This window comes from Ahaetulla prasina, chromosome 11 (assembly GCF_028640845.1).
Source record: "Ahaetulla prasina isolate Xishuangbanna chromosome 11, ASM2864084v1, whole genome shotgun sequence".
NCBI classification, from domain to species: Eukaryota; Metazoa; Chordata; class Lepidosauria; order Squamata; family Colubridae; genus Ahaetulla; species Ahaetulla prasina.
In genome coordinates, this window is record NC_080549.1 from 15,923,978 (window position 1) to 15,951,464 (window position 27,487).

Genomic DNA, 27,487 nt, shown 5'->3' on the forward strand with positions numbered 1-27,487 from the left:
GATCTCATTCACCCCGTGGTTACTCCAGCCAGCTTGGGCAGATGGGACTGCCCTTGGAAGAGGTCTCTGGGCTGAGTAGCTGTCGTGAAAAAATTGAACACAACCATAAAAGCATGAAAACCTGGGAGTTTTATTCCTACCACACATTAAGCTAAATGTAAACAAACTACATTATGGTTCAATTTACTGTATTGGCCAGTAAATGGAAGCAGATCCGTAAACAAATACACATTTTCCACGTTACTAGTTTTCTCTGCCTATTGGAAAAAGAGGGGCTTTTTTCGCCTATTGTATGTGTAGTGATCACAGTGTGGACATTACTGTAAAGCTGACTTCCCAATAAATATTTTCCTTGAATTGATTTTCAAGCAAATTACTGTAGGTGGAATAGTGTCACAAGGTAATGTGAAATAGTTTCTTTCTGGGTGTGAATTGTGTGTGTGTGTGTGTATGTGGGTCTATGTCTATATAGTGGGTTTATGCTACACACACACAAACACAAACACAAGCACAGAGTCCAGATTAAGCCAAGTTGAGTGGATGGTACAGGTAGTCCTCAACACACAGCCAGAATTGAGCTTTATATTTCTGTTGCTAAGCAAGATGGTTGTTCAGTAAATTTTGTCCCCTTTAAGGACCTTTCTTGCCGCAATCATTAAATGAATCACTGCGGTTGTTAAGTTAGTAACATGCTTGTCAAGTGAATCTTGACTTCCCTGTTGATTTCACTTGTCAGAAGGTCACAAAAGGGGATCACATGACCACTGCAATCGTCATAAACGTGAGTCGGTTGCAAAGCAGCTGCAGTTTGATCACGTGACCATGAGTGATGCTACAATGGCCATAAGAGTGGGAAAAAAAGGACATCGGACACTGAATTCAGTTCCGTTGTAACTTCGAACTACCACTAAGTGGGCTGTTGTAAGTTGAGGATTACCTGTCCTGTTTTCCCATCCACTGAAATCAATACTTATAAATTAATTGGGACTACACGAGCTTCACTTTTCGAGTGTGAAAGAACATTTACAACCTGGATTCAAACACTGTGATAGAAAACACAATTTGTTTTATCCCAGGAGGTCATACCTGAATCTATCAGGAAAGGAGATCTCCTGTTGGTTTTGGACCAATGGCCTGGGAAATGCCAACATTTGTTTGGGCTGGATGTCCTGTGTGAGAAAAATCAGAAATGGGCAATAAGCAGATTGTTTTGATTTTGATTATTGTTTTAAACAGAGGGGGAAAAAGCATTCCAAGAAAACAATATTTATGAAAATGAAAACAGGTCAAGATTATCTTGATGGAGGAAAAATAAAACTGCAAAAAAAAAATGTCAACCATGCATCATTATCAAAATTGACCATTTCACCTTCTTAAAAGCTCGCAAAGTATTGTTCCTATTGCACAGGTAGTGTCATTCTATTTTCTTTCCAATATAAGCCAGACCAGTGGTAGGTTTACTTTCAAATTTTTTTACTACCGGTTCTGTGGGATTGGTGGGCGTGGCTTGGTGGGTATGGCAGGGGAAGGATACTGTAAAATCTCCATTCCCACCCCACTCCAGGGGAAGGTTACTGCAAAATCCCCATTTCCTCCCCATCAGCTGGGACTCGGGAGGCAGAGAATAGATGGGGGCGGCGCCAGTCAGAATTTTTACTACCAGTTCTCCGAACTACTCAAAATTTCCGCTACCGGTTCTCCAGAACTGGTCAGAACCTGCTGAAACCCACCTCTGAGCCAGTCTTTTCTTGCTCTGTTCCTCTCTTTCTAAGAAACCCATTATCATATATTTGGTTTTTCTTTCTTAGACCAGGAGGTGCTATACTGGGGTGCAAAGGTGTGAGCATTACTTTAGAGATGTACAATTGCATCTTTTTTTTAAAACATCCTGTTTATTTATTTATACACATTGAATGTAAATTTATGCCATCTTTTTCAAATAATTCTGGGAGCACCAATGACAGGAATTAATCACATTTTGTAGATCAGAGATACGGTATCGATTTCCATTGGAAAGTAAACGGGATGTTTAAAAACAATGAGGCAAGGTATGTCTAAAAATAACTATCAACTACTTTTTTGTGGAAGCAAAACAACCCTTTAAAAAATCTCATCAAATTAAATAAAAATTAACCATAATAAACAAAATGAAGCCTTAATAGTGAAATAAATTCAAAATGTATTTGCTTACCATTTGTCTTTGGGGTTTATTTGGGAAGACTGGAGCTGGGAGCCTTTCTTGACTTCTGAAAATATTACCAAAATATCAGATTTTTTAAAAAGAAATATTAAATGTAAATGTAGCATACCTTTGATGAGGAGAAAAACCTAAGCTAAACTAAGCTAATTTATTTTGTTCAGTTGTGTTCAATTCTTGGAGATTGCCTGCAATGTATCCCTGCAGTTTTCTTGACAAGGTTTTCATAAGAGTTTGCCCTTACCTCCTTCCTAGGGCTGAGAGAAAGTGACTGGCTCAAGGACATTCAGCAGGCTTTGCGCCCAAGGTGAAATTAGAACTCAATCTCCTGGCTTCTAGCCTGACATCTTTACCACTAAAAATGTGGCTAAGAGCATAGACCATTAAAAATAGATGATCTTAGCTTATTGTAAGTCTTACAATGTAAGATGATAAACAAACTATAATTAGACAAACTATGCGTCGGGGTTACGACGGATGTCCTAATTAAATCATGAGCCTCAAGCTAAGCTTCAAAAGAAATTAGGAGGTTCATGTCAGCATGTTCCAAGTGAAGTCAACTCTGACTCCATGTAATTTATGACCCAATCTTGACCCTGTTTCCTCCCTCCCCCCCCCAGGGTGTGTCATCAGTCACATTCGCCAACGGAGCAATTTCGCAGGTTGTCGAGTTCACGCCCCTCCGGCCGCTGTGAGTAACCCTGGGAGACAGCCTTGAGAGAGAGATGTCTGGGATGTACTTTTGTTTTTGTATGCCATGCTGCTTCACCATTTTCCCATCCCTCTTGCCTATGGCAACTCAAGAGCAGACCAGGGATGCTATGTGAGTTGACACTATGGCTTAGTGTGTTACATAAACACCACCTCTGTGCTGCTCCTAAGCTCTCTTTTCATCTCACACTTTTAGTTCAGGGTTACTTCTACGTTCGCTGACCAGGTGGATTTGGTGGAAATAAATCCTGCCTCAATCAAAAACTGGTGTTCTCTCTGCCCCAAATCAACTCACCTGCTCTGTTTTGGCTGGCTTCTACAGTAGGCAATCCATTGCATTAAGGTGAAGACAACCATAGACAATGTGACTGCAGGAACCACGATCATCAAAATCAAGTCCAGAGTGCTCCACAGATAATTACATTTGGGGCCCATGTACCAATAATTTTGCCATTTGTTTTGGTAGAAGGGACACCTAAAGACACATTTTTTTATTATTATTTATTTTTAGTTTGTCAAGCATGTATGAGGAAGCAAGTATAAGTATGAACATAACATATAAACATGTAAGTATAAACAACTGTAAGTATAAACATAAGAAATGAGTACAAATAAATGAGGACAGTAGGACACGGATGGTAGGCACACGGGTATGCTTATGCATGCCCCCATACAGACCTCTTAGGAATGGGGTGAGGTCCACGGTAGACAGTTTAAGGTTAAAGTTTTGGGGGTTTGAGGCAGTGGTGAAATGTAAAATTTGTTACTACCGGTTCTGTGGGCGTGGCTTGGTGGTGGGGTAATGTGACTGGGTGGGCATGGCCAACTTTTTTTTTTTACTTTTAAAAGCATTTTTTCTACAACCTCTTTGGCTGAAGAGGTTGTAAAACATGCTTTTAAAAGGCTCTGACGATCAGGCAACTCAGCTGGGATCGTCAGAGGAGCCTTTTAAAAGCATTTTTTTCTACAACCTCTTCGGCTGAAGAGGTTGTAAAAAAATGCTTTTAAAAGGCTTTGACGATCCCAGCTGAGCCGTGCGATCATCAGAGAGGCTTTTTTTTTTACTTTTAAAAGCATTTTTTTGGCTGAAGAAAAAATGCTTTAAAAAGTAAAAAAAAACCCAAACCTCAGATGATCGCGCAGCTCAACTGGGCATGGAGGGGGAAGGGATTTTTGCTACCGGTTCTCCGAACCACACACCGCCATCACTACCAGATCAGGCGATCTGGTCCGAACCGGGACCATTTCACCTCTGGTTTGAGGATGTAACAAGAGAGTCAGGTAGACCATTTCAGGCATTGACCACTCTGTCATATTTTCTGCAATTGAGTTTGGAGCAGTTTACTTTGAGTTTGTATCTATTGTTTGCCCATGTATTATTGTGGTTGAAACTGAAGTAGTCATTGACAGGTAGGACATTGTAGCAGATGATTCTGTGTACTAAGCTTAGGTCAAACCGTAGGTGGTGTAGTTCTAGGTTGTCCAGGTGCAAAATTTCAAGCCTGGTGGCATAAGGGATTCTGTTGTGAGCAGAGGAGTAGAGGACTCATCTCGTGAAATGGAGGAGACTACAACTGAAAAGCTTTGGACCACTTTCCCTGCAAACCGTAGCCTGTATCATGAAGTTGGGTGCTAATCCACCCAACAACTCTAGGGTTGGATGCTAGAATCAAGGGCTTCCTTATATTCTGGATTCACATTTGCAAGTAACGTTATCAGCCTCAAACATTCAGAGGGAGTCTGCTTATCAACAAAGGTTCAGGGGTAGGCAACAAAGATGATTCAAGAGCTTGAGGACATGCCTACAAGGACAGGCAGACTAAAATTTGGAAGTCAGATGAAGAGGGGGAAAAAAGACTTAGGGGAGAGATGACAGCCATGTTCAAGTACGTAAAGAGAAGCTAGAGAGAAGATAGTCAAGAAAGCTTTTCCATAGTTTGGAAACTAGACCAGAAATAACAAATACAAGTTATGGATAGATGGATGGATGGGGAAGGAGGGAGGGAGAGGAACAACACTAGAGTTATTTTACCAAGAAAGAAAAAATTCAGAATGGAAGTTGTCCCTATGAAGCAGGGGTGAAATGCTCCCGTTTTGGACCGGATCGCCCAATCCGGTAGTGATCTTGGCTGGTGGTTGGGCTGGTGGTTTTAACCAGGAAGTAATGTGTTTTGTACCCTCTGCGCCTGCGCAGAAAGGTTTTGCGCAGGCGCAAAGGATGTGTGCCTGCATGTGACATGCGTGGGCACGGTGTGTGTACTTCCAAACCGGTAAGGAAGGTAAGTAGATTTCGCCCCTGCTATGGAGGTTATAAATTCTCCATCTCTGGAGGCTTTTAAGAAGAGGCTGGTCTTTTCGAAATACAGCCCTCCTCCCTAATTCTCAAAACAACGAAGTTAACTTACTTACTTGCAATAAGGAACTTTATCTTTACAACTGCAGGCAATCCCTTTAGGGCAAAAATCGACTGTATCACCTACACAGTTATCAAAGTCTGCAACATGGGTGCAATCGGCTGGAAAACAAAGACACGGTTCAATTCAACTACTGTGTCACATTAGTCATTGCTGGACTTCCAAGAGCAAATTTCACTGCATACGTGGATTCCCTCACCGGGTTCGTGCATTGTGTTAACCATAACATAGTTTCGTTGTTTTTGATGTACCGTCTTGTCAGCTTGGCTATAGTCCTTTATAAGCCAGAGTGATGGCTTAGCACAGTAGGAGAACAGAGCTAAGTATGGTTCATTTAACAGCATAGCAAGCCATGCTTAGCTGGGTTTTTTTAAAAAGCAAGTGTTATGACCCAGGCCCAAGTAGGTAGTAGGAAACTCAGTCAGTGTAAAAACAAACAAACTTTATTCAAACAGCTGAGAATTAACTCATTCTCAGTATAGTCCAACTAAATTAAAGCAAATTCTCCCAGCACAATTCCTCAGTCCTATCACCAACCTTGGTCCAATTAGGCAAACTGCCAAAGGCCTTTCTTGGCAAAAGTTCAGAAGAACCGATACGAAACAAATGCAACAAGACAAAGCTATCAACATTGCTTTCCAGCAAAGAGCCCAAACGCCTTTGCTGGTCATTTAAGCCTTATGGGAGGGGCCAATCATCTCTTGGCCCTATTCCCGAGTCGTCCTCTTTGCTTTAGGTGTTCTTGCCTTCTGGCAGCTCTTCTCATGCATGCACTAGGAACAAGCTCCTCCTGTTCCTCTGCCTCACTACTGTCAGCCTCTAGAGGCTCTGGAGTCCTCATATCACTCCCTGATGGCCCTGGCCCCATCTCTGCTTCCGATGCAGAGCCCTCATCCGGGCCTTCCCCAGCCTCCAGGACTGGCCCATGTTCTTCCTCAGCCTCATCACTGTCTGACTCCGGTTGCCAGTTCCGCAGGCTGCTAGTGGACCACAACAACTTTGTTTCTATTATAAGGAATGTTGGATTAGATCAGGGGTGTCAAACTCAAGGCCCAGGGGCCAGATCCGCCCCACGGGGTACTCCAGGGTGGGGTCTCCCTGGAAACAATAAAGGACCAGCCCACAGTGCCTCTGCCAACAAAAACGGGCTCCTGAGCTCCATTTTCAGTTGCCACGGCCTTCTGCAATCCACCGTTTTCACTGGCAGAGGGTTGCAGCCGAAAACGGAGCTTGGGAGCTAGCAGAGCGCTTGGCCCACCACAGGTGCCCCCAACAGGAGTGATGTTGAGCTGGCCACACCCATCCCAGCCCCCCCAAAGTCAAACACAACCCTGACGTGGCCCTCAAGGAAATAAGAGTTTGACACCCCTGGATTAAATGGACTTTTACATGTCGGAACACTCAAATAAGACTTACTTAACAAACAAACAAACTACGACTTATTACAATATGCAAACCTGGTCCCTTTCTATTATATGAGGAAAAGCAAAATGAAAATGTAGTAAAAAATGCTTTAAAAAGGTTTTTTAAAAAAAGGTTCCAACGATTGTGCATCGTTCAGTTGATCTTTGGAACTTTTTAAAAAACCTTTTAAGCATTTTTTTTTACTACCGGTTCTCCAGAAATGCTTTAAAAAGTAAAAAAAGAAAAAGGATTCCAACGATTGCGTGTTGCTCAGCTGATCTTCAGAACTTTTTTTTTTAACTTTTTTTACTACTGGTTCAGCGAATCGGTAGCATTTTTTATTACCAGTTTGGGCGAACTGGTCCGAACCGATAGCATTTCACCCCTGGATTGGATTGTGTTTTGGATGATTAACAGCTGACTTGATAAGGGCATTCGTTTAATTTTAAATTCTTTTAGAACAACAACAATAATTCACTTCTAAAACTATGTTTCTGTCCTGGATTGCCGGTAGATAAGAAGGATCTCTCTCTCTCTGGAAATATCTAAACTCAGCATTGTAAAAATTCTAATTATCTTTAGCTATGTTCCAGTGGCTAAGACGCTGAGCTTGTCGATCAGAAGGTTGGCAGTTCAGCTGTTCGAATCCCTAGGGCTGCCTAATGGGGTGAGCTCCCGTTACTTGTCCCAGCTTCTGCCAACCTAGCAGTTCGAAAGCACGTAAAAAATGCCAGTAGAAAAATGACCAGTTTGGTGGGAAGGTAACAGTGTTCCATGCGCCTTTGGCGTTTAGTCATGCTGGCCAGATGACCACAAAGATGTCTTTGGACTACGCTGGCTCTTTGGCTTTGAAACGGAGATGAGCGCCGCCCTTAGAGCTGGAAAACGACTCACACCCATGTGCGGGGGAACCTTTACCTATGTTCCCATGATTGTAAAACCATAACATGTTTTTGAGCCCACTCAGCCCTAAGACAAAAGTTGGTTCCCACAGAGGACAAACTGAAGGTTGAAGAGGTTGTTAAAAAATGCTTTTAAAAGCCTTCAGGCAACTTATCTGTGATCTGGGATCGCCAGAGGGGAAAAAAGCTTTTAAAGGGTTCTGATGATCCCAGCTGAGTTGCCTAATCGCCAGAATCTTTTAAAAGCATTTTTTTTTACAACCTCTTCAGTTGAAGAGCTTGTAGAAAACATGCTTTTAAAGGGTTCTGACAATCCCAGCTGAGCCGCACGATCATCAGAGGCTTTTTTCCCACTTTTAAAAGCATTTTTTCCGCCGAAGAAAAAATGCTTTTAAAAGTAAAAAAAAAACAAAACCCCTCTGATGATTGTGCAGTTCAGTTGGGGTGGGAGGAGGAAGGATTTTTGCTACCAGTTCTCTGATCCACTGGATCGGGCGATCTGGTCCAAACCGGGAGCATTTCACCCTGCTAGGTATGCACAATAGGTTAAGCTCCAAAGGAACTAACCAGGTTTAGCATATTAAGTCTTTAACTGCACTAGGTAAATTATATTGTGTAGGCATATCCCTTGAGATCTATGTTTAGTTTCCAACAGATGAATATAAGATTGCGGATTTTAATTCTAGTCTTTACTACATACACCTCTTTAAAAAAAAGTCAAGTTCCAAAGGATTCCCCTTGATTCTGACATCTGGAGGATCTAGTTAACCTGAAGTCATCTAAAGAAGATCCCAAAGTTTTTCTTACGATTTGCAGCTTGTGCGGTCAGGCAAGTGATAGATAACAGCAGAAGCAGGAGCAGGTGAAGACTGGATGCAAACATCGTGGAATTCCTTCAAAAGGAGTGTTTCAATCCTTTTCCCAGCTTTCTGAAGTTTTCATTCCAATCTGAATAATTTTGATTTACATTACACCAATGGCCATGGATTTTGAACTTGCTTTACAGCATCATTTCTGGTTTTTAATTAACTTTTCTAAAGATTGGCCTTCTTGGATTGGTTCTCAGACCAATATTCATGTAAATAAATGATTAGAAATGGGATCATACCATAACACCTTACATATACAGGTGATGATAATGTCTGTGAAAATCAGATTACTAGAGCAGGGGTCTCCAACTTTGGTCACTTTAAGACTTGTGGACTTCAACTTCCAGAGTTCCTCAGCCAACTCTTTTATTCTGTTCAATTAAGTCCTGCTTGGCCCCCACTATACAGAAGATAAAATCCCAGCCTGAAATTATAAACTACCCCCATGAGGCTGAAGGATTTAACAAATTCACACACACCAAACATTTTTAAAACCAATGAAAAAAATTTCCCCTTTATTGTTTCCCCTGACCGAAGTTCTTGAGGAAATGAATTCATTGTAGACTGGATGCAACTGTTTAGCAATTTAGATAAGGATCATTTTAAAGCAAGCGTGTCAGCAGAAGGATTATTGATCTTTAGGCCTATTACTATGGTTATAAGGAAGTGCAATGCCCTGAAAGTTCCCCTTATTAAAAGAAGTGTTTTATGGAAGTGGCAAGGATTTTTTTAAAAAAATATCTATTAGACAAATTCAACAGATCTTCAATCTGTCTGTGGCATTCAAATTCTCTTTAAATGACAGGAGCCTCCCCGCCATATGCAAGTCACAAAATGCTCTTGTTTCTGTCCTTTGGGCTTTTTTGACCTACTCTGGGAATACTCCTGCCTTTTCAAAAGCTACGTCACCTGTTTATCTACACCTCGTCATTGCAACACTGAGAAATGAAAACTGGAAGATGCCCTGAATAAAAACAGCGTATAGTTGTGATGCTATATGATTTGATTTTCTAAAACTTTGGTACAAGGTCTAAAACTGGCCATGATGACGACTCACCCATGGAAATAGCACTTAAGAGTTATATACTGCTTTACAGCCCTCTCTAAGTGGTTTACAGAGTCAGCCTATTGCCCCCAACAATCTGGGTCCTCATTTTATCCACCTCGGAAGGATGGAAGGCTCAGTCAACCGTGAGCCAATCAGGATCAAACTGTTGGCAGTGGGCAGAGTTAGCCTGCAATACTGCATTCTAACCACTGTGCCACCAAGGCTCCTAATAGCCATAGCACGTAGACTTATATACCCCTTCACAGTGCTTTACAGCCCTATCTAAGCAGTTTACAGAATCAGCCTATTGCTCCCAACAATCTGGGTCCTCATTTTACCAACCTCGGAAGGATGGAAGGCTGAGTCAACCTTAAGCCTGGTGAGATTTGAACTGCCAAATTGCAGGCAGCCGGCAGGCAGTAGAAGTAGCCTGCAGTACTGCACTCTAACCACAGGGTGGGCGGGGCCAGCCAGTCCTTGCAGCTACTGGTTCGGCAAACCAGATATAAAATTAACATCCAGTTCACTCAAACCGGTTCGAATTCCACCCCTAAATCAGTTGGCCATGGCGAGTTGGCTGTAGTGAATTGTCATCGACCCTTTTTGTGATACATGGGGGCTGAGAGATTCTTGGAATTGATTAAGACAATTTACAAATTTGTTTGTCCCTGCCTTGCTAGTGTGAGGCTTCAGCCTATTAAACATACCCAACCAATTATGTCTTATACAATAAACTCGTTACACAAATCAAGGATAAATGCAAGATTATTGTTACTGAGCCGTGATAGCGCAGTGGTTAGAATGCAGTACTGCAGGTTACTTCTGCTGCCTGCCAGCTGCTAGCAGTTTGGCATTTCAATCCTCACCTGCTGAAAATTGACTCAGCCTTCCACCCTTCCGAGGTTGGTAAAATGAAGACCCAAATCATTGGGGGCCATGTACTGACTTTGTAAAATGCTTATACAGGGCTGTAAAAGCACTGTGAAGCGGTATATAAGTCTAAGTGCTATTGCTATTACAGTTTCTTTCTTTTCCAATATTAAAGGTAAAGGTTCCCCTCGCACATATGTGCTAGTTATTGCCGACTCTAGGGGGCGCTGCTCATCTCCATTTCAAAGGCGAAGAGCCAGCGCTGTCCGAAGACCTCTCCGTGGTCATGTGGCCAGCATGACTCAATGCCAAAGGCGCACAGAACGCTGTTACCTTCCCACCATAGGTGGTTCCTATTTTTCTACTTGCATTTTTTACGTGCTTTCAAACTGCTAGGTTGGCAGAAGCTGGGACAAGTAACGGGAGCTTACCCCGTTACATGGCAGCGCTAAGGATTCGAATCGCTGAGCTGCCAACCTTTCGATTGACAAGCTCAACGCGTAGCCCCTGAGCCACTGCATCCCTTTTCCAACATTAAATGAAGACATATTCCAAGAAGTATTGTCGGTGGCTTTCCTGGGCATTTTTCTTACCATCCATTTTTGGGAACATCCATTGACTTGCATGGTTCTTGGAAGAAGAGAGAGAGAGAGAGAGAAAGAGAGGAAAGCTCAGTCAATTCCTAAGTAGAGTCTGGGTGGACCTACCTTGAGATCTTTCCTCCCTCCCTTCACCTTGTCTTGATAATTGTTTATAAGGGAAGATGAGCAGAGATGAGATATTGTGATGCTGGCCCCATTGTGACTCTTTGTATGATCAGAGGCTGTTGGGTGACCCCAGCACAAGCTGGGATGGAAGCCAGCCAGAAACAGAGACCGCATCTCCAACCTCCGTTCTTTGTAAAAGGGCAAGAGGAAAGATAAGGCGGGGAAGGACGGGTAGCGAGAGAGGAAGACTGCTTCTACTTTTTCTTTTGTCTTTTTCTTTTTCTTTTTCTGGCCTTGTCTGACCATCACTCTCTGAGATGGTGAATGAAGCAGCCCCAGCAGAGGCTCAGCAGCGCTCAAGCCCCTTTGTGGGAAGCGAACGGGCCCGCTGCTGCTTCAAACTCTCATTATGGAAGGCAACAGCAACTCCATGAATCGCTTTCGGGTGCGACCAGCCGAGCCGCAGGATTGTCCTCATATTATGCGACTCATTAGAGTAAGAGAGGAGAAGACGATGGGGTCGAGTGGGGTCTTAACCAGGGGTGAGATGCTACTGGTTCAGACCGGTTCTCCCAAACCGGTAGTAAAAAATGCTACCTGTTCGGGCGAACCGGTATTTCCGACAATCAGCTGGGTGACGATCAGCTGTGATGTGCGATTTATATTAGCTAGAGCAGTGGTTCTCAACCTTTATAGTGCTGCGATACAGCACTATACAATTCCCCACGATGTGGCAACCCCTTTAATACAATTCCCCATGATGTGGCGACCCCAACCATAAAATTATTTTCGTTTTCAATTTATTGCGCCTGAAGCCGTATTGGCTAGCGATCTGAACTGCTTGCAATTGCCTTGAGGACGGAGGCATTAAAGCGGAGACTCCTCCTATTAAGTTTATCGCGCCTGAAGCCAGATTAGCGATTGGGAGTGATTGCAGCTGGCTTGAGAGGGAGACATCAGAGCAAAGATTTCTCTCTTTTTTAATTCATCGCTCCTGAAGCCAAATTCGGCTAGCGATTTGAAGAGCCTGCAGCTGGCTTATGGAGTCAACCATTGGAGCGCGATTCTTTGACTCGCAAGTATACTTCCCATATTTCCAATGGTCTTAGGCGACCCCTGGCAAATCGTCATTCGACCCCCAACGGGGTCCCGACCCACAGGTCGAGAACCGCTGAGCTAGAGTCATTGGATTTCCTGCTTTCTAGCTAATCAAAATTGCGTGGCACAGCGGATTCACCCCCCTCGCTGTTCTACTTGCCTTTGCAGACTCGGAAGTCTTCAAAACATTCCTTTTTTAGCGCTGCGCCGGCGCGCACTCAGTAGCAGACTCACAGAACCAGTAGCAAACTTCAGAGGATTTCACTGCTGGTCTTAACCTATCAACTGTTGAGAAGTCCGAACAAATAACATTATTTTCTTTATCCCAGTGACTTTCTGGTTTTCTTCCCTTGGCAGGAACTGGCTGCTTATGAAAACATGCCTGAAGCAGTAAAAATAACAGAAACAGGTAAAAATAGCAGCTTCTGAGGGTTTTATACAGCTAGTCCTTGACTTACAACCTTTCGTTTAGTGACCAAAGTTGCAATGGCACTGAAAAAAGGGACATATGACCGTTTTTCACGCTTACGACCTTTTCAGCATCCCCATGGACACGTGATCGAAATTCGGACGCTTGGCAACCGGCTCATATTTATGACGGTGGCCGTATCCCCGGGGATCATGGGAAGTTCCCTTTCTGAGACCTTCTGACCGGCAAAGTGAACGGGGAAAGCCAGATTGACTTTACGATCAAACTTAATGACTACAGTGATTCGCTTAACAGCGGGGGCCAGAAAGGCCCTAAAATGGAGCACAATTAACTTAACATTTAAAGCCTGACATTTGTGTCACTTAGCGATGGAAATTCTGGGGTTCAGTTGCGATCATACGTCGAGGACATTTCCTACACTGAAAAAGTTCATCATCAGCTTGAAGACAAGGAAGACTGTGCCCCCTCTTCTGGAAACTTCCCTGCCTCCCCCCTCTCCTCTTTCCCATCCTCTAATGCACTTCCATTCTTTCCTCCCTTCTTTTTTTAGAACAGTTCTACTACAGTATGTGGAGTATTCAAATTGCTCTCATGCTGGCATCTTAATCATCCAGAATTTCTCTGGGCCAGCTGGAGAGAGACATGAAACAGCTTGGGACAAAACAGGTCTTTCTCTGCAGGCTGTTGGGTATCTTGTAAAGATGGTGAGGAGGAGATGGGGCTGTTCCTTGGTTCTTCAGCTTTGAAATGGAGATGAGCACCGCCCCCTAGTGTCAGGAACGACTAGCACATATGTGCAAGGGGAACCTTTACTGTCAATATTTTACATAACTGCACGTCTTTTAATTCTATCTGGATTCTTGGAGGACAACTCCTATGATTTTACCAAGTGATCTGCTATTTGCAGGTCCTAAAGATCAAAAAATAAAATAAAAATTAATACATAGCTGTTAGAACAGGAGTGTTCAACCTTGGCAACTTTTAAGACTTGTGGATTCAATTCTGCAATCCGCACAGACAAAAGATTGGATTTGGATTGGATTACTGTAATGCTCTCTACATGGGGCTCCCCTTGAAGTGCACTCGGAGGCTTCAGTTAGTCCAGAATGCAGCTGCGCGGGTGATAGAGGGAGCTACGCGTAGCTCCCATGTAACACCGCTCCTGCGCAGACTGCACTGGCTGCCTGTGGCCTTTCGAGTGCACTTTAAGGTGTTGGTTACGACCTTTAAAGCGCTCCATGGCTTAGGACCTGGGTACTTACGGGACCGCCTGCTGTTACCACATGCCTCCCACCGACCCGTACGCTCCCATAGAGAGGGACTTCTCAGGGTGCCGTCCGCCAAACAATGTCGGCTGGCGGCCCCCAGGGGAAGGGCCTTCTCTGTGGGGGCTCCCACACTCTGGAACGAGCTTCCCCCGGGTTTACGTCAAATACCTGACCTTCGGACATTCCGTCGCGAACTGAAGACACATCTCTTTATTCGCGCGGGGCTGGCTTAAATTGGATTTTTAATGTGAAATTTTATTAATTTTTAAACGGGGTTTTTAGTTTACGGTAATTTTAATTTCAGGCTAATTTTAAATAAGTTTTTTAAATGGTATTTTAACCTGTATATTTGTATTGTTGGTTTTATCTTGCCTGTACACCGCCCTGAGTCCTTCGGGAGAAGGGCGGTATAAAAATCAAATAAATAAATAAATAAATAAATAAAAAGGGATTCTCCCAGGCTGGCTGGGGAATTCACTTGTTGAAATCCACAAGTCTTAAAGTTGCCAGCGTTGGATACTCTTTGCTTTAAAATCTTTAAAGCATGTGTACAGTAGTGGCCAAAATTGTGGGAACGTTTTGGGAAAAGTGTATTTTCTAAAACTAGCTAATAACACCACTTTGTTTTGGAATAGTACCATAAAATTATATATCAATGGAAACATAATTTAATCAAGAATGTAATGCAATAACTATTAGAATAGCAGTTACAGTATAAAGAAGAAAAGGGCAACATGCAGAAAAAACGAGATATACAAAAATTATCACCATGTCAGTTAATACTTAGTTGGGTCACCTTTAGCGTGAATTACGGCTTTACAACGTCTTCCCACGGAGTGAACCAAGTCTTTTCGTTCTGCAGCTGTTATAATGTGAAACCAAGATTGAAGGATGGCTTCTATTAACTGGGTTTTATTGCTGGGTCACTTCTGACTAACAAGATTCTTTAGATCCATAGATTTCCAATTGGGTTAAGGTCTGGGCTATTCCCAGGCTATTCCAGCAGTGGAATAGGATTATCTTGAAGCTCCCCCGAAAAAAGTGGTGTTATTAGCCATCAAACCTCAAAAATACACTTTTCCCAGCAATATTGGAAGAAAGAAGAATTGCCTACAATTGAAGAATGGACACTCAAAGTTTCAAATTTGGCAGAAATGGCGAAAATTTCTGCGTATCTGAAAGATTATTCACAAGAACGATATATAGTGGAATGGAGAAAATGGATTGTTTATATTCAAAATAAGTATCAGACTAAAAAGTATCAAATAGCTTATGAGTGATTGTAGGAAAGTATTGTATTTGTGTATTTGTTTAAAAGGGAAAAGGGAGTTAAGGGAGCAATGGGGGAGAAGAGATTATGGGTTATGGTTTTCGTAGTATTCTAGCATATGCTTGTTAGATGTTATACCCTGTATTTTGCTCTGGGAAGTATGGGGGGAGAGGGGGAAAGGTGGAGGGGGGAAGGGAGGGGGGTTAGGGTGGAGGAGGGGAGATAATTGTTAAAAAAAAATTATTGTAAAACTTTTTCAATAAAAAAAAAATACACTTTTCCCAAAAGGTTTCCACAATTTTGGCCACTATTGTATTTTACTTGTCTTGCCTTGGAAGAAAAGTCTAACCATTCTCTGTAATTTTAATTCCCAAGAGTTAATCCTCCATTCTGGTGAAAACCTACAAATCTATTTAAGGGAGTCAGCTTTGGGGCCAATGGCAATCCTCTCTTTTGTGATTTTCATGTAGCATTTCTCACCCTTCACGTAATGGCTTGAACATTTTTCAGATTAAAGACATATATAAAAATTTAGATAATTGATGAATTAAATTTGGGAAGAATGATGTAATAATCTAAATGAAAATATAAAGGTATGATAGAAATATAATATGAAAATGATGGAGGAGGGAGTAGAAGATACAAAATATGAAACGCTGAATGATTAAGGATGTATTGTTTGTTTATATGTTTATTTAAAAAAAAACTTTTAAAAACATTTTTTTTTTCCAGATTTACTTCGAGATGGTTTTGGAACCCGTCCCTTCTTCCAATGTTTAGTAGCAGAGGTATCATCGGAAAATGTAATGTTAGGTAAGCCAAAAAAAATATGTATTATTTTAGCTGGTGAAATGAGTCTAACTATCTTTGCAGGACGGAAAGTACCTGTTCAGGGCTTAGAAATTAGAAATCTTAAGAAATTCAACAGCCTTCTTCTCACCCACTGGAGGTTTTTAAGAAGAGTTTGGACAACCATTTGTCTGAAATGGTATAAGGTCTCCTGCTTGAGCAGGGGGTTGGACTAGAAGACCTCCAAGGTCCCTTCCAACTCTGTTGTTCTGTAAGATGCTGAATCTGGAAATACACAGGGGTGGGCTTCAAAAAATTTAGCAAGGGGTTCTCTGCCCGGTTGCTGGGTGGGCGTGGGCGTGGGCATCACCTAGTCGGCCTCCTGCTCCAAAACTGGGGGTGGGGGCGTTTTTGCCCTCCCCAGGCTCTGGAGGCTTTCCTCGAGCCTCAGGGAGGATGAAAATAGTCTCCCCAGGCTCCGGAGGCTCTCTGGATGCCAGAAACAGGCCCTTTTCCGGCCTTCCCAAACTTCCGGTAGGCCCGTTTTTTGCCCTCCCAGAGCCTCTGTGCATGCCCTGCATTTACCTGCATCCAAAACGGGCCACCTGGGGACTCCTGGGAGGGGTGGGGCAGAGTGGGCGGGGCCAACCAGGAGTGGGATTTGGAGATTCTCCGACCTGCACAGAATCTTAGCTAGAGGTTCTCCCGAACCCCTGCAAACCCCCAGCAGCCCCACCCCTAGAAATACATGGAAAAAGCCACATATTTCAAAAATGTAACGAAGGAGGGCCAAGGGATTTTTAAAAAACAGGTTAATTAAAAAGATTGCTTCTCCATAGTTCAATTTTTCTCCAAAGTCACAATCTCGCCTACAATCCAAAAGAATGATTTGCACAGAATCATTTTGTTAGCATCCCTAACAAAATCCAGATTAAGATCACCAATTGCCTTGATCTCTTAGGCACCTTAAAAGTAATATTTGTATCCATCAAGGGAAATTACCAAATTTTGCCTAAAATCATGAGTTAGGGGAGCCGAGATGAGGGGTTCTTTTTGAGAGTGGTCTCACAAGGATTACTGGTATTGAGTTGAAGGGCTTTTTAATCTGAAAAGTCAAATCATTTAAGATAATTTGAGGATTCTAGGGATGCTATGCTGCCACCCCAGCACATTAAGTGAATTTACTTTATTAAATTTTTATGCCACTTCCCCATTGGTGAAATTCAATTTTTTTTAACTACCAGTTCTGTGGGCGTGGCTTGGTAGGTGTGGTGTGGCTCGGTGGGTGTGGCAGGGGAAGGATACTGCAAAATCCCCATTCCCTCCCCACTCCTGGCGGAAGGATTCTGCAAAATCCCCATTCCCTCTCCCCTCCTGGGGGAAGGATATTGCAAAATCTCCATTCCCACCCCACTCTGGGGCCAGCCAGAGGTGGCATTTGTCGGTTCTCCGAACTACTCAAAATTTCTGCCACCGGTTCTCCAGAACCTGTCAGAACCTGCTGGATTTCACCCCTGCACCTCCCCCCACCATAAGGCAAACGTTTTACCATATTTTTAATAGCTGCCTGTAATTATCTGGTTTTGCGTCCCAAATATAAAACACCCCTTTTAAAAATAACGTCACCACATTTATTTTTCCATTAAGAACCTCTCTTTGTTCAGCCCAGAAGTAGAATGGCTGGCTGTATTTTACTTCTGCCTACCTCCTTCTGCTTAATTTTCTCAACGGTGGGCGTGTAGGATAAAAAGGCAGGGGAAAAAAAAATATCAATTGAACTTTCAGAGGTGCTCACGATATGCAGAGGCTCCTTCTGACATTTCCCTGCGGCTTCTGAGCCCGAGGTGAACCGAGTGTCAACGACGATTAGTGGTAAGGCAACAGTAATTGGGCAAGGATCTGGGCTTTCATACACATGAATCCATTGCTCCCATTGGGTGAGTGAAGGTCTATGACAATTCGCTGCGGGCAACTTGCCATGGCCAACTCACTGCGGGACAAGAGTTACAGAAATATCAAAGACATGGGGGAATAGAATGGTTACAAAAAGGATGCAAAAGAAGGGACAGAATGAAATCTGAATAACAAAAATTAAAACATTTTTTTTAAAATTTTAACTAATTAAATAGAATTGTTAAAATTGTTCCACAGCAACTTGGTCGTGGCGAGTTGCCCATCATGAATTGTCCCATTCCACCTTTTGCTTATATGTACCCTACGACTATCATATGTACCCTTACAATTCTTGATGAACGTATCTTTCCTTTTTACGTACACTGAGAGCATATGAACCAAAGACAAATTCCTTGTATGTCCAAACACACTTGGCCAATAAAGAATTCTAGTCTATCCTATCCTATCCTATCCTATCCTATCCTATCCTATCCTATCCTATCCTATCCTATCTTCCTATTCCTAGTCTAGTCTAGTGTTCTGTTCTGTTGTTCTATTCTATATTTCTATTTCTATTTCTATTCCATTCCATTCCAGTCTAGTTTAGTGTTCTTCTCTTCTCTTCTCTTCTCTCTTCTCTTGTCTAAATGAAGACCCAGATTGTTAGGGGCAATATGCTGACTCTGTAAAACCGCTTAGAGGGCGGTAAAGCACTGTGAAGTGGTATATGTCTAAGTGCTATGGCTATTGCTAAATAGCACGTAAGACTTATATACCGCTTCACAGTGCTTTACAGTCCTCTCTAAGCGGTTTACAGAGTCAGCATCTTGCCCTCAACAATCTGGGTCCTCATTTTACCAACCTTGGAAGGACGAAGGCTGAGTCAACCTTGAGCTGGTGGGACTCCTGTTCCAAACTGTTCAAACATTTTTGAACAATGAAATCTTGCAGCTGCAGTGTGGATGATGACGGCTACTGGAAGACACAGTTTAATAAAACCGGAGAGCTGTTCTGACTTCTACTTTGAAGACCATGGAGGGAATCTAACTTCTGGTTGCTTTTCAATGTGGGATATGTTTGATCAATGGTTAGACAAAAAGGGGGGAAATTAGAGGATGAAAGATTACTGATATGTATAAGTAAATGATGTAAGAATTTTATTATAGATAAGCAAACATATTATTATTATGATTACGATCATTACCAGTATTGTATTAAAATCTTGTATAAGGAGATTGATCCAGACAACACCGTTTAATAACCGTTTGTATTTTAAAGAAGAAAAAAAAACCTTTAAAAAGTCTGTGATGATCAGGCAACTCAGCTGGGATAGCCAGAGGAGCCTTTTAAAAGCATTTTTTCTTCGGCAGAAAAAAAGCTTTTAAAAGTAAAAAAAAAAAGCCTCTCATGATTGCGCAGCTCAGCTGGGATCATCAGAGGCTTTTAAAAGCAGTTTTTACAACCTCTTCGGCGATCCGGTCCGAACTGGGAGCATTTCACCCCTGCCCCACGATGGCCTGTTTCCCAGTTCAGAACAAAATGCACCGACTCGGCGAGAGGTATTCATTTATTGGTCCATTTTAACGGAAGGCTGTCCTTACCAAAATGCAGTTAGACAAGCGGTTAGGTTAAACCTTCATACATCCCGTTTTCTCCAAGGAGGACTTCCATCATAAGATCTGTTGTATTAAGTTGACGAAATTAAAAGAAACTGAACTGGATTTCTTTAGTCGCTCGATAGCCTTACCCTTTTTCATTTTGGGGATATAATTCCTTAAAGCAATGCTTCTTTCTTTTCCCACCCCCACAGATGCAGCTATTGTAGCTTTTGCTATGTATTACTTTACATACGACCCTTGGATTGGCAAGCTGTTATACTTAGAAGACTTTTATGTTATGGAAGAATATAGAGGTAACTTTTTACAACCCTGTTTCCTTGTTGCCCATTTCTAATACATCCAGAAAACGGAAGAACAATGACGTGGAATTAGGGCATCATGGCAGGACTGAGAATAACCATGTTTTGATACACATTCACCTGCCCACCGTCTTTATTATATCCAGAATTCTCTCTTGGCTAGAAAGGTAGAATGCAAGTAATTCTCAGCTTACGACAGTTCCTTTAGTGATTGTTCAAATTACAATGTCAGGGTTCAGACCGATGCCCTAATTAAATCATGAGCCTCGAGCCAAGCTTCAAAAGAAATCCCGTTTTATTTATTAGGAGCTTCATGTCCCCAGGTTCCCAAGTGAAGCCAGCTCTGATCCTATGTAATGTATGCCCCAATCATGACCCTGTTTCCCCCCTCCACCCCAGGGTGTGTCATCAATCACATTCGCCAATGGAGCAATTTTGCAGGTTATAGAGGTCACTCCCCTCCGGCCGCTGTGGGTAAACCTGGGAGACAGCCTTGAGAGAGATAAGTCTGGAATGTGCATCTGTCTTTGGCTGCTGTGCCGTTTTGCCGGTTTCCCATCCCCCCTGGCCTATGGCAACTCGAAAGCAGGCCAGGGATGCTTTGACATACAACACATTGGAAAAAAAAATGACTCATGACCATTTTTCACATGACCATTGCAACATCCCTGTGGTCACAATTCAGATGCTTGGCAGCCGATTCATATTTATGACGATGACAATGTCCTCGGGTCCCATTTTGCAACCTTCTGACCAGCAAAGTTCAATGGGGAACCCATATTCATTTACTGACAACAGCAATGATTCACTTAACAACTGTGGCAAGGAAGTTTGTAAAATGGGGCAAAACTCATTTAACAAATGTCTCTTAGCAGCAGAAATGTTGGCCTCAATTGCGGTCTTTAAGTCGATGACTACCTGTATTTAACATGGGACTCTTGGCACTCAGTTTTGAGGCAAGCCCTGAATTGAGACAGGATCCTGGAAGTTAAACAGATTAACACAGTTGGAAGGGACCTTGTAGGTCATCTAGTCCAACCCCCCGCCCAAGCAGGAGACCATACACTATTTCTGACATATGGCAGTCCAATCTCTTCTTGAAAGCCTCCGGTGATGAAGCTCCCACAACTTCTGTTCCATGGGTTGACTGTTCTCACCGTCAAAAAATTCCTCACTTCCAGGTTGAATCTCTCCTTGATCAGTTTCCATCCATTATTCCTTGTCTGGCCTTCAGGTGCTTTGGAGAATAGCTTGACCCCCTTCCTCTCTGTGGCAGCCACTCAAATATTGGAAGACTGGTATCCTGCCACCCCTGGTCCTTTTCTTCACTAGATTAGCCATGTTCAGTTCCTGCAACCATTCTTTGTATGTTTTAGCCTCCAGTCTCCTAATCATCTTGGCTGCTCTGTCCTCCCTCTTTGCTTTGTTTATTTATTTGTACCCGGCCTTTATTATTTTTACAAATAACTCTAAACATATTCAGCACACCTATTTTCATCTATTTTCCCCACAACCACAACCCTGTGAGCTGGGTTGGGCTGAGCATGAGCGACTGGCCTAAAGTCACCCAGCTGGGCTTTCATGGCTAAGGTGGGACTTGAACTCATAGCTTCCTGCTTTCTAACCTGGTTGCTTAATCGCTAAACTGCCCCTCTGCTTTGGGATGAATCACTTCTAAGTGACCTATGAGGTGGTGAAATTGCAGGAAATGTGGTTGTTTGCATCCCGCACCCAACTGGGGTGATGGAGTTTTCAAGCCAAGTTGAACCATCCGAGTTTATCTAGAGTTTGTGAATCCAAGAATGTGCTACTATCCAATAGCAGTATTTCCCAACCTCAGCAGTTTGAAGTCTACCCATCTTCAAGTCGCCAAGCTGAGAAACACAGCAATATAAGTTCATTGTGCAAATAAAGTAAAGGTAAAGGTTCCCCTCGCACATGTGTGCTAGTTGTTCCCGACTCTAGGGGGTGGTGCTCATCTCTGTTTCAAAGCCGAAGAGCCAGCGCTGTCCAAAGACGTCTCTGTGGTCATGTGGCCGGCATGACTCAACGCCAAAGGCGCATGGAACGCTGTTACCTTCCCACCAAAGGTGGCCCCTATTTTTCTACTTGCATTTTTTGCGTGCTTTCGAACTGCTAGGTTGGCAGAATCTAGAACAAGTAACGGGAGCTCACCCTGCTACGTGGCACTAGGGATTTGAACCGCTGAACTGCTGACCTTTCGATCGACAAGCTCGGCGTCTTCACCACTGAGCCATGCACCTGACCTAATGGTGGATTGGTGCCATCCCGATAGATGCAGCCAAGTAGTTACAATTTTTCTTTCTTTCAAACGAGCTAAAAACTGTTTTCTTTAAAAAAAATAGAGATTGATAGAATAAAGCCTTTGCTTATTGTACAGACAATTCTATGGGTTAGAACAAAACAATGGAAAATTTCCAATTCAGACAACTGAGTTTCTTAATTGTGTTTTGGCAGGCTGGGGCATTGGAACGGAACTTTTAAAAAATTTAAGTCAGGCAAGTAACCTTTAAAGACTTTTAAGTTGTATTTTCATTGTTATGCTCGTTTTCATTGGATAAACTTTAATTATTGCTAAAGAGCTAGCAGAAAAGTAAAAAAAAAAAAGGTTGCTACAGCAACTTTCCCAAAATGGGATTCCTTCTACCCGAGTTGGCTAAAATTTCCATCATTCCTCAGTCCAAATGGCCATTTCTAGGACGGGACCTTAAATTTAGAGAAGCATCTGTGATTGCGTTCTTTAAAGCCACAGAAGAAAAAGTCCACAGCATCAGGGCTGTCTGTAGGGTCGAAAAAGTGAAGATAATCGAGCCCACCATCTTAAATTTTTTGACCTCTCTCATAAGTTGAGTTTATTTGCAGCTAAGCAGCTAAAACTGCTTTATGAATTCTTAAGATTGCAAAGAGAGGTTTTCATGACGGAATGTTCCTTTACATTTCACAATTTGATGTGCGATATTGCTGCTGTTAGAGAGAGAAAAATTATAGCTCAGTTGCGATGAGCTATAGATGTGCGCATTAAAATGCAACGATTTTTATACATGCAAACATTCAAACCTGAACAAAATGTTTAATGACTTGATCTCCTTCTGGTCAACTTGCTTTGCCCGGATAGCTTTAATAGCAATTATTTCTCCTACCTTAGCCACTTGCGCTGCCTGGGGAATTCTGAGAATTGAAGTCCATGCATCTTAAAGTTGCCAAGGTTGAGAAACACAGGTTTAAGAGCATTAAAAAATTCAAAAACATGTACCTCCAGCTTCGTGTAAGCAATTCTGCATGCTGATAACAATTACCGTACATGGTAGCGCTCCACTTACAATAGTTTATTTGGTGATCATTCGAAGTTACAAACAGCACTGAGAGAAGTGACTTACCACCATTTTCTACATTTACAACCGTTCCAGCATTCCCCAGGATCGTGTAATCCAAATTCAGACGCTTGGCAACTGGCTCATGTTTATGACCCGGTTGCAGTGTCATGTGATTCCTTTTGTGACCTCCTGACAAGCAAAGTTAACTGGGAAGCTGAATTCGCTTAACAACCGTGTGACTAACTTAACAACTGCAGCGATTCACTTAACAACGGTGGCAAGAATGGTTGTAAAAGGAGGCAAAATTAAATTAATTAGGAATTCTGGGCTCGATTGTTAGTCGTAAATTGAGGACTACCTGTACCCAATTCTGCATGCAATGACTGTTATGAAGGAAGTCACTCATTCTAAGTTGGGGTTTCTAACCTTGGCAACTTTAAGCCTGTGGGACTTTAACTCCCAGAATTCCCCAGCCAGCAAAGCTGGCTGGGGAATTCTGGGAGTTGAAGTCCACCAGGCTTAAAGTTGCCAAAGCTGAAGACCCCTGTTCTAAGTTTTGTTACAGTACCAATTTAAGCTGTATTGGTCAACGTTTGAACTGTAGTGCAGGGGTCTCCAACCTTGGCCATTTTTTTAAGACTTGTGGACTTCAACTCCCAGAATTCCTCAGCCAGCTGGCTGAGGAACTCTGGGAGTTGAAATCCACAAGTCTTAAAAGTGGCCAAGTTTGCTGGCTAAGGAATTCTGGGAGATGAAGTCCACAATTCTGGGAGTTGAAGTCCACCAGGCTTAAAGTTGCCAAAGCTGAAGACCCCTATTCTAAGTTTTGTTACAGTACCAATTTAAGCAGCCATTTTAAAATAAGCTGTATTGGTCAACGTTTGAGCTGTAGTGCAGGGGTCTCCAACCTTGGCCATTTTTTAAGACTTGTGGACTTCAACTCCCAGAATTCCTCAGCCAGCTGGTTGAGGAACTCTGGGAGTTGAAATCCACAAGTCTTAAAAGTGGCCAAGTTTGCTGGCTAAGGAATTCTGGGAGTTGAAGTCCACCAGGCTTAAAGTTGCCAAAGCTGAAGACCCCTATTCTAAGTTTTGTTACAGTACCAGTTTAAGCAGCCATTTTAAAATAAGCTGTATTGGTCAGTGCAGGGGTCTCCAACCTTGGCCATTTTTTAAAGACTTGTGGACTTCAACTCCCAGAATTCCTCAGCCAGCTGGCTGAGGAACTCTGGGAGTTGAAATCCACAAGTCTTAAAAGTGGCCAAGTTTGCTGGCTAAGGAATTCTGGGAGTTGAAGTCCACAATTCTGGGAGTTGAAGTCCACAAGTCTTAAAGGTGGCCAAGGTTGGAGACCCCTGTGCTGTAGTGGATTCTGCTGAAACGTCTTCGCGTTTGCTTTCAAACGCAATCCTCTGGCTTTACCCTTCGACAGATCGCCCTGGAGTCCAACTGCAGCTGCATGCACTTTCTCGTCGTGGTTTGGAATAAGCCGTCGATCGAGTACTACATGAGGCACGGGGCATCCGATCTCTCCACCGAAGAGGGATGGCATCTCTTCCGATTTGATAAAGAGCACCTCCTCAGAATGGCTACTGGGCAGTAACAAGGGAGTCTGTCTCTCTCTCCCTCTCCAAGGTTGCCGTGCCGTCGGCTCACCAGTCACAAGAAAACCTCTAGCTGAAATTGAGGCTCTCTAAAGCAGGCAAACACTAGCAACAAGAAATTAAAAAGGAAGCTTGCTTGTTTTATGACCGGCAGTAGCTTGATACGTGATTGGCTTCTGGTGTTTTTCCATTGGCAAGCTTGTGTTGGTGTGACACGAAATCCCCCCACCCCCACCCCCGGTCCCAATATTTGGTTAATAAGTATCGTATTTTTCAGAGTATAAGACGTGCATTAGTTTTTCGGAAGGAAAACAAAAAACAAAAATTCTTCCTCTGCTTACCAGCATCCATCTGTATTCCTCTTGCTAGCGGTCCTTGCAGCAAACAGTTTGGTCAGCTTCAGCACGTTATCGCATCCCGATTCAGCACGAGCAGCTGATTGGTGGTTGGATCGGCCTCCCGGAATACTGCCAATCAGCTGTTCCAGGCAGCGGGGATCGCCACAGCATCGCTGCCTCCACGCGTCACGTTTTTGGCCTCAGCATACCCCGTTTTTGGCCTCCGGGCGTCATGTTTTCAGCCGGTTCCAGGCAGCGGGGAGAGGTGGCGGCAGTGGCGATCACCACCACCTGGAACTGGCTGAAAACACGACGCATGGAGGCCAAAAATGCAACGTACGGAGGCCGAAAACAGCTGAAGGGTGGAGGTGGCAGGTGGGCGGGGCTTCAGCAACATTCGCTGTATAAGATGCACAGCCATTTCCACCCAATTTTAGCGGGGGGAGGGGGAAGGAGGAGTGCGTCTTATACTCTGAAAAGTACGGTACGTACATCGGCACCTTAGATGGGCTCTCTTGGTTGTTGAGGGCTCCTTGACTAAAGTCAGAACTTCATTAGCATCTACACTTGAAACCTGAATTTGTAGTCAAGGTTTTCTACAGGTTAAGAGATGTTGGGTCTCTCTAAAGCCTAGCAGTGCCGGATGAAAAGCCATGTGTGAATTGGAGGAGGAGTGGAAATGTGCAAGAATGGTTACCTGCCTGTCTAGCTTAATCTGCCAGGCCGACATAACCACCTTCATTAAGATATTCCATGGATTGCTAAAATGCTTAGACTGTTTTAGCAAGGGGAGGTAGGACAAATATTCTGAGCAGAAAACCTCAGGATTTCCTCCAAGGAGGAGAAAAAGTGGAACTATCAGTATTTGGGTGTGTGTGTGTGTGTGTGTGTGTCAGTCCAATTCATATCCATAAGATGCTATACCAAAAGACCCGCAACCAACATACCTTCAGTCGTCGCTACACTTTTACAATGATGCAAAAGTGAACATCTGCAGTTATGAAAACTTTTGAAAGGCTGGTGCTGTCTCACTTGAAAACCATCACGGATCCGCTGTTAGACCCCTTGCAATTTGACTACCGAGCAAACAGATCGGCAGATGATGCTGTTAATATGGCTCTGCACTACATCCTACAACATCTTGAATCTCCGAAGACCTATGCAAGGGTCCTCTTTGCAGACTTTAGTACAGAATTCAACACCATCATTCCAGACACTCTGCTAAACCAGCTAGTGGTACCTGGACACATTTGTAAATGGATCATAAGCTTCCTAACAGACAGGAAGCAGCAGGTGAAGCTAAGCAGAATCACATCAGATACTGTACAATTAGCACATTACCTGAACACCCAGATTTTGACCCTTTTTTTGGGGGGGAGGGGAAAGGTATTTTGAAAAATATGGTAATAGCCCTCTTTGTAAAGGAATAGAATAGAATGAATGAGCTGGAAGAGACCTTGGAAGTTTTCTAGTCCAGCCCCCTGCTCAAGCAGGAAAACCTATACCAGAGATGGTGAACCTTTTCGGCACCGACTGTCCAAACTGGAATGTTTGGAATGCCGGAAACACGAAGACCAGCTGGCCGGTGCGCAGGGAGCAGCTGGCAATGGCACGTGTGCCCACAGAGAAGGCTCTGCATGCCACCTCTGGCACGCGTGCCATAGGTTCGCCATCACGGACCTCTATTTCAGATAAGTGATTGTCTAATCTCTTCTTAAAAAGCACCCACGATTTCTGGAGGCAAGCTGTTCCACGGGTTAATTGTCCTTGCTGTTAGGAAGTTTCTCTTTTAATTCCAGGTTGCTTCTCTCCTTGATTAGTTTCCATCCATTGTTTCTTGTCCTGGCCTCTGGTGCTTTGGAGAATAATTTGATCCCCTCTTCTTTGTGGCAGCCCCTTAAATACTGGAATACTGCTACCGCGTCGCCCCTAATTCTTCTTTTCTTTAGACTAGCCAAGCCCAAATCCTGCAGCCGTTCTTCATATGGTTTAGTCTCCAGGCCTTTTGTTGTGGTCTGCCAGCAGCCTGCGCACCTGGCAGTGGAGTCGGACAGTGAGGAGGCTGGAGAGGACAATGGGCCAGTCCTGGAATCAGGGGAAGGTCCGGATGAGGGCTCTGCATTGGAGGCAGAGATGGGGCCAGGGCTATCTGGGAGTGATGCACGGACTCCGGAGCCTCCAGAGGCGGACAGCAGAGAGGCAGAGGAACAGGAGGAGCCTGTTCCTAGTGCATGCATGCGAAGAGCTGTCAGAAGGCAAGAGCAGCTGAAGCAAAAAGGATGACTTGGGAGTAAGGCCAGAAGATGACTGGCCACTCCTCTAAGGCTTAAAAGAGCAGCAAAAAGCTGTTGGGTTCTTTGTGGAAAAGCAACATTGATTCCATTGCTTTTTATCAGGGTCTCTTGAACTTTGTGGGGTTTTTG

General features: G+C 43.4%; 1 protein-coding gene across 1 annotated transcript; it reads left to right on the forward strand.

Annotated features, from left to right (window-relative positions):
- Positions 1-5,137: 5,137 nt before the first annotated feature.
- SATL1 (spermidine/spermine N1-acetyl transferase like 1) lies at positions 5,138-27,265 on the forward strand. Its single transcript, XM_058196744.1, has 6 exons — positions 5,138-5,187; positions 12,578-12,629; positions 15,921-16,001; positions 19,681-19,782; positions 22,267-22,307; positions 24,555-27,265. The coding sequence occupies exons 1-6, from the start codon at positions 5,146-5,148 to the stop codon at positions 24,723-24,725; spliced, it is 489 nt and encodes a 162-aa protein (XP_058052727.1). The 5' UTR covers positions 5,138-5,145; the 3' UTR covers positions 24,726-27,265.
- Positions 27,266-27,487: the final 222 nt, after the last annotated feature.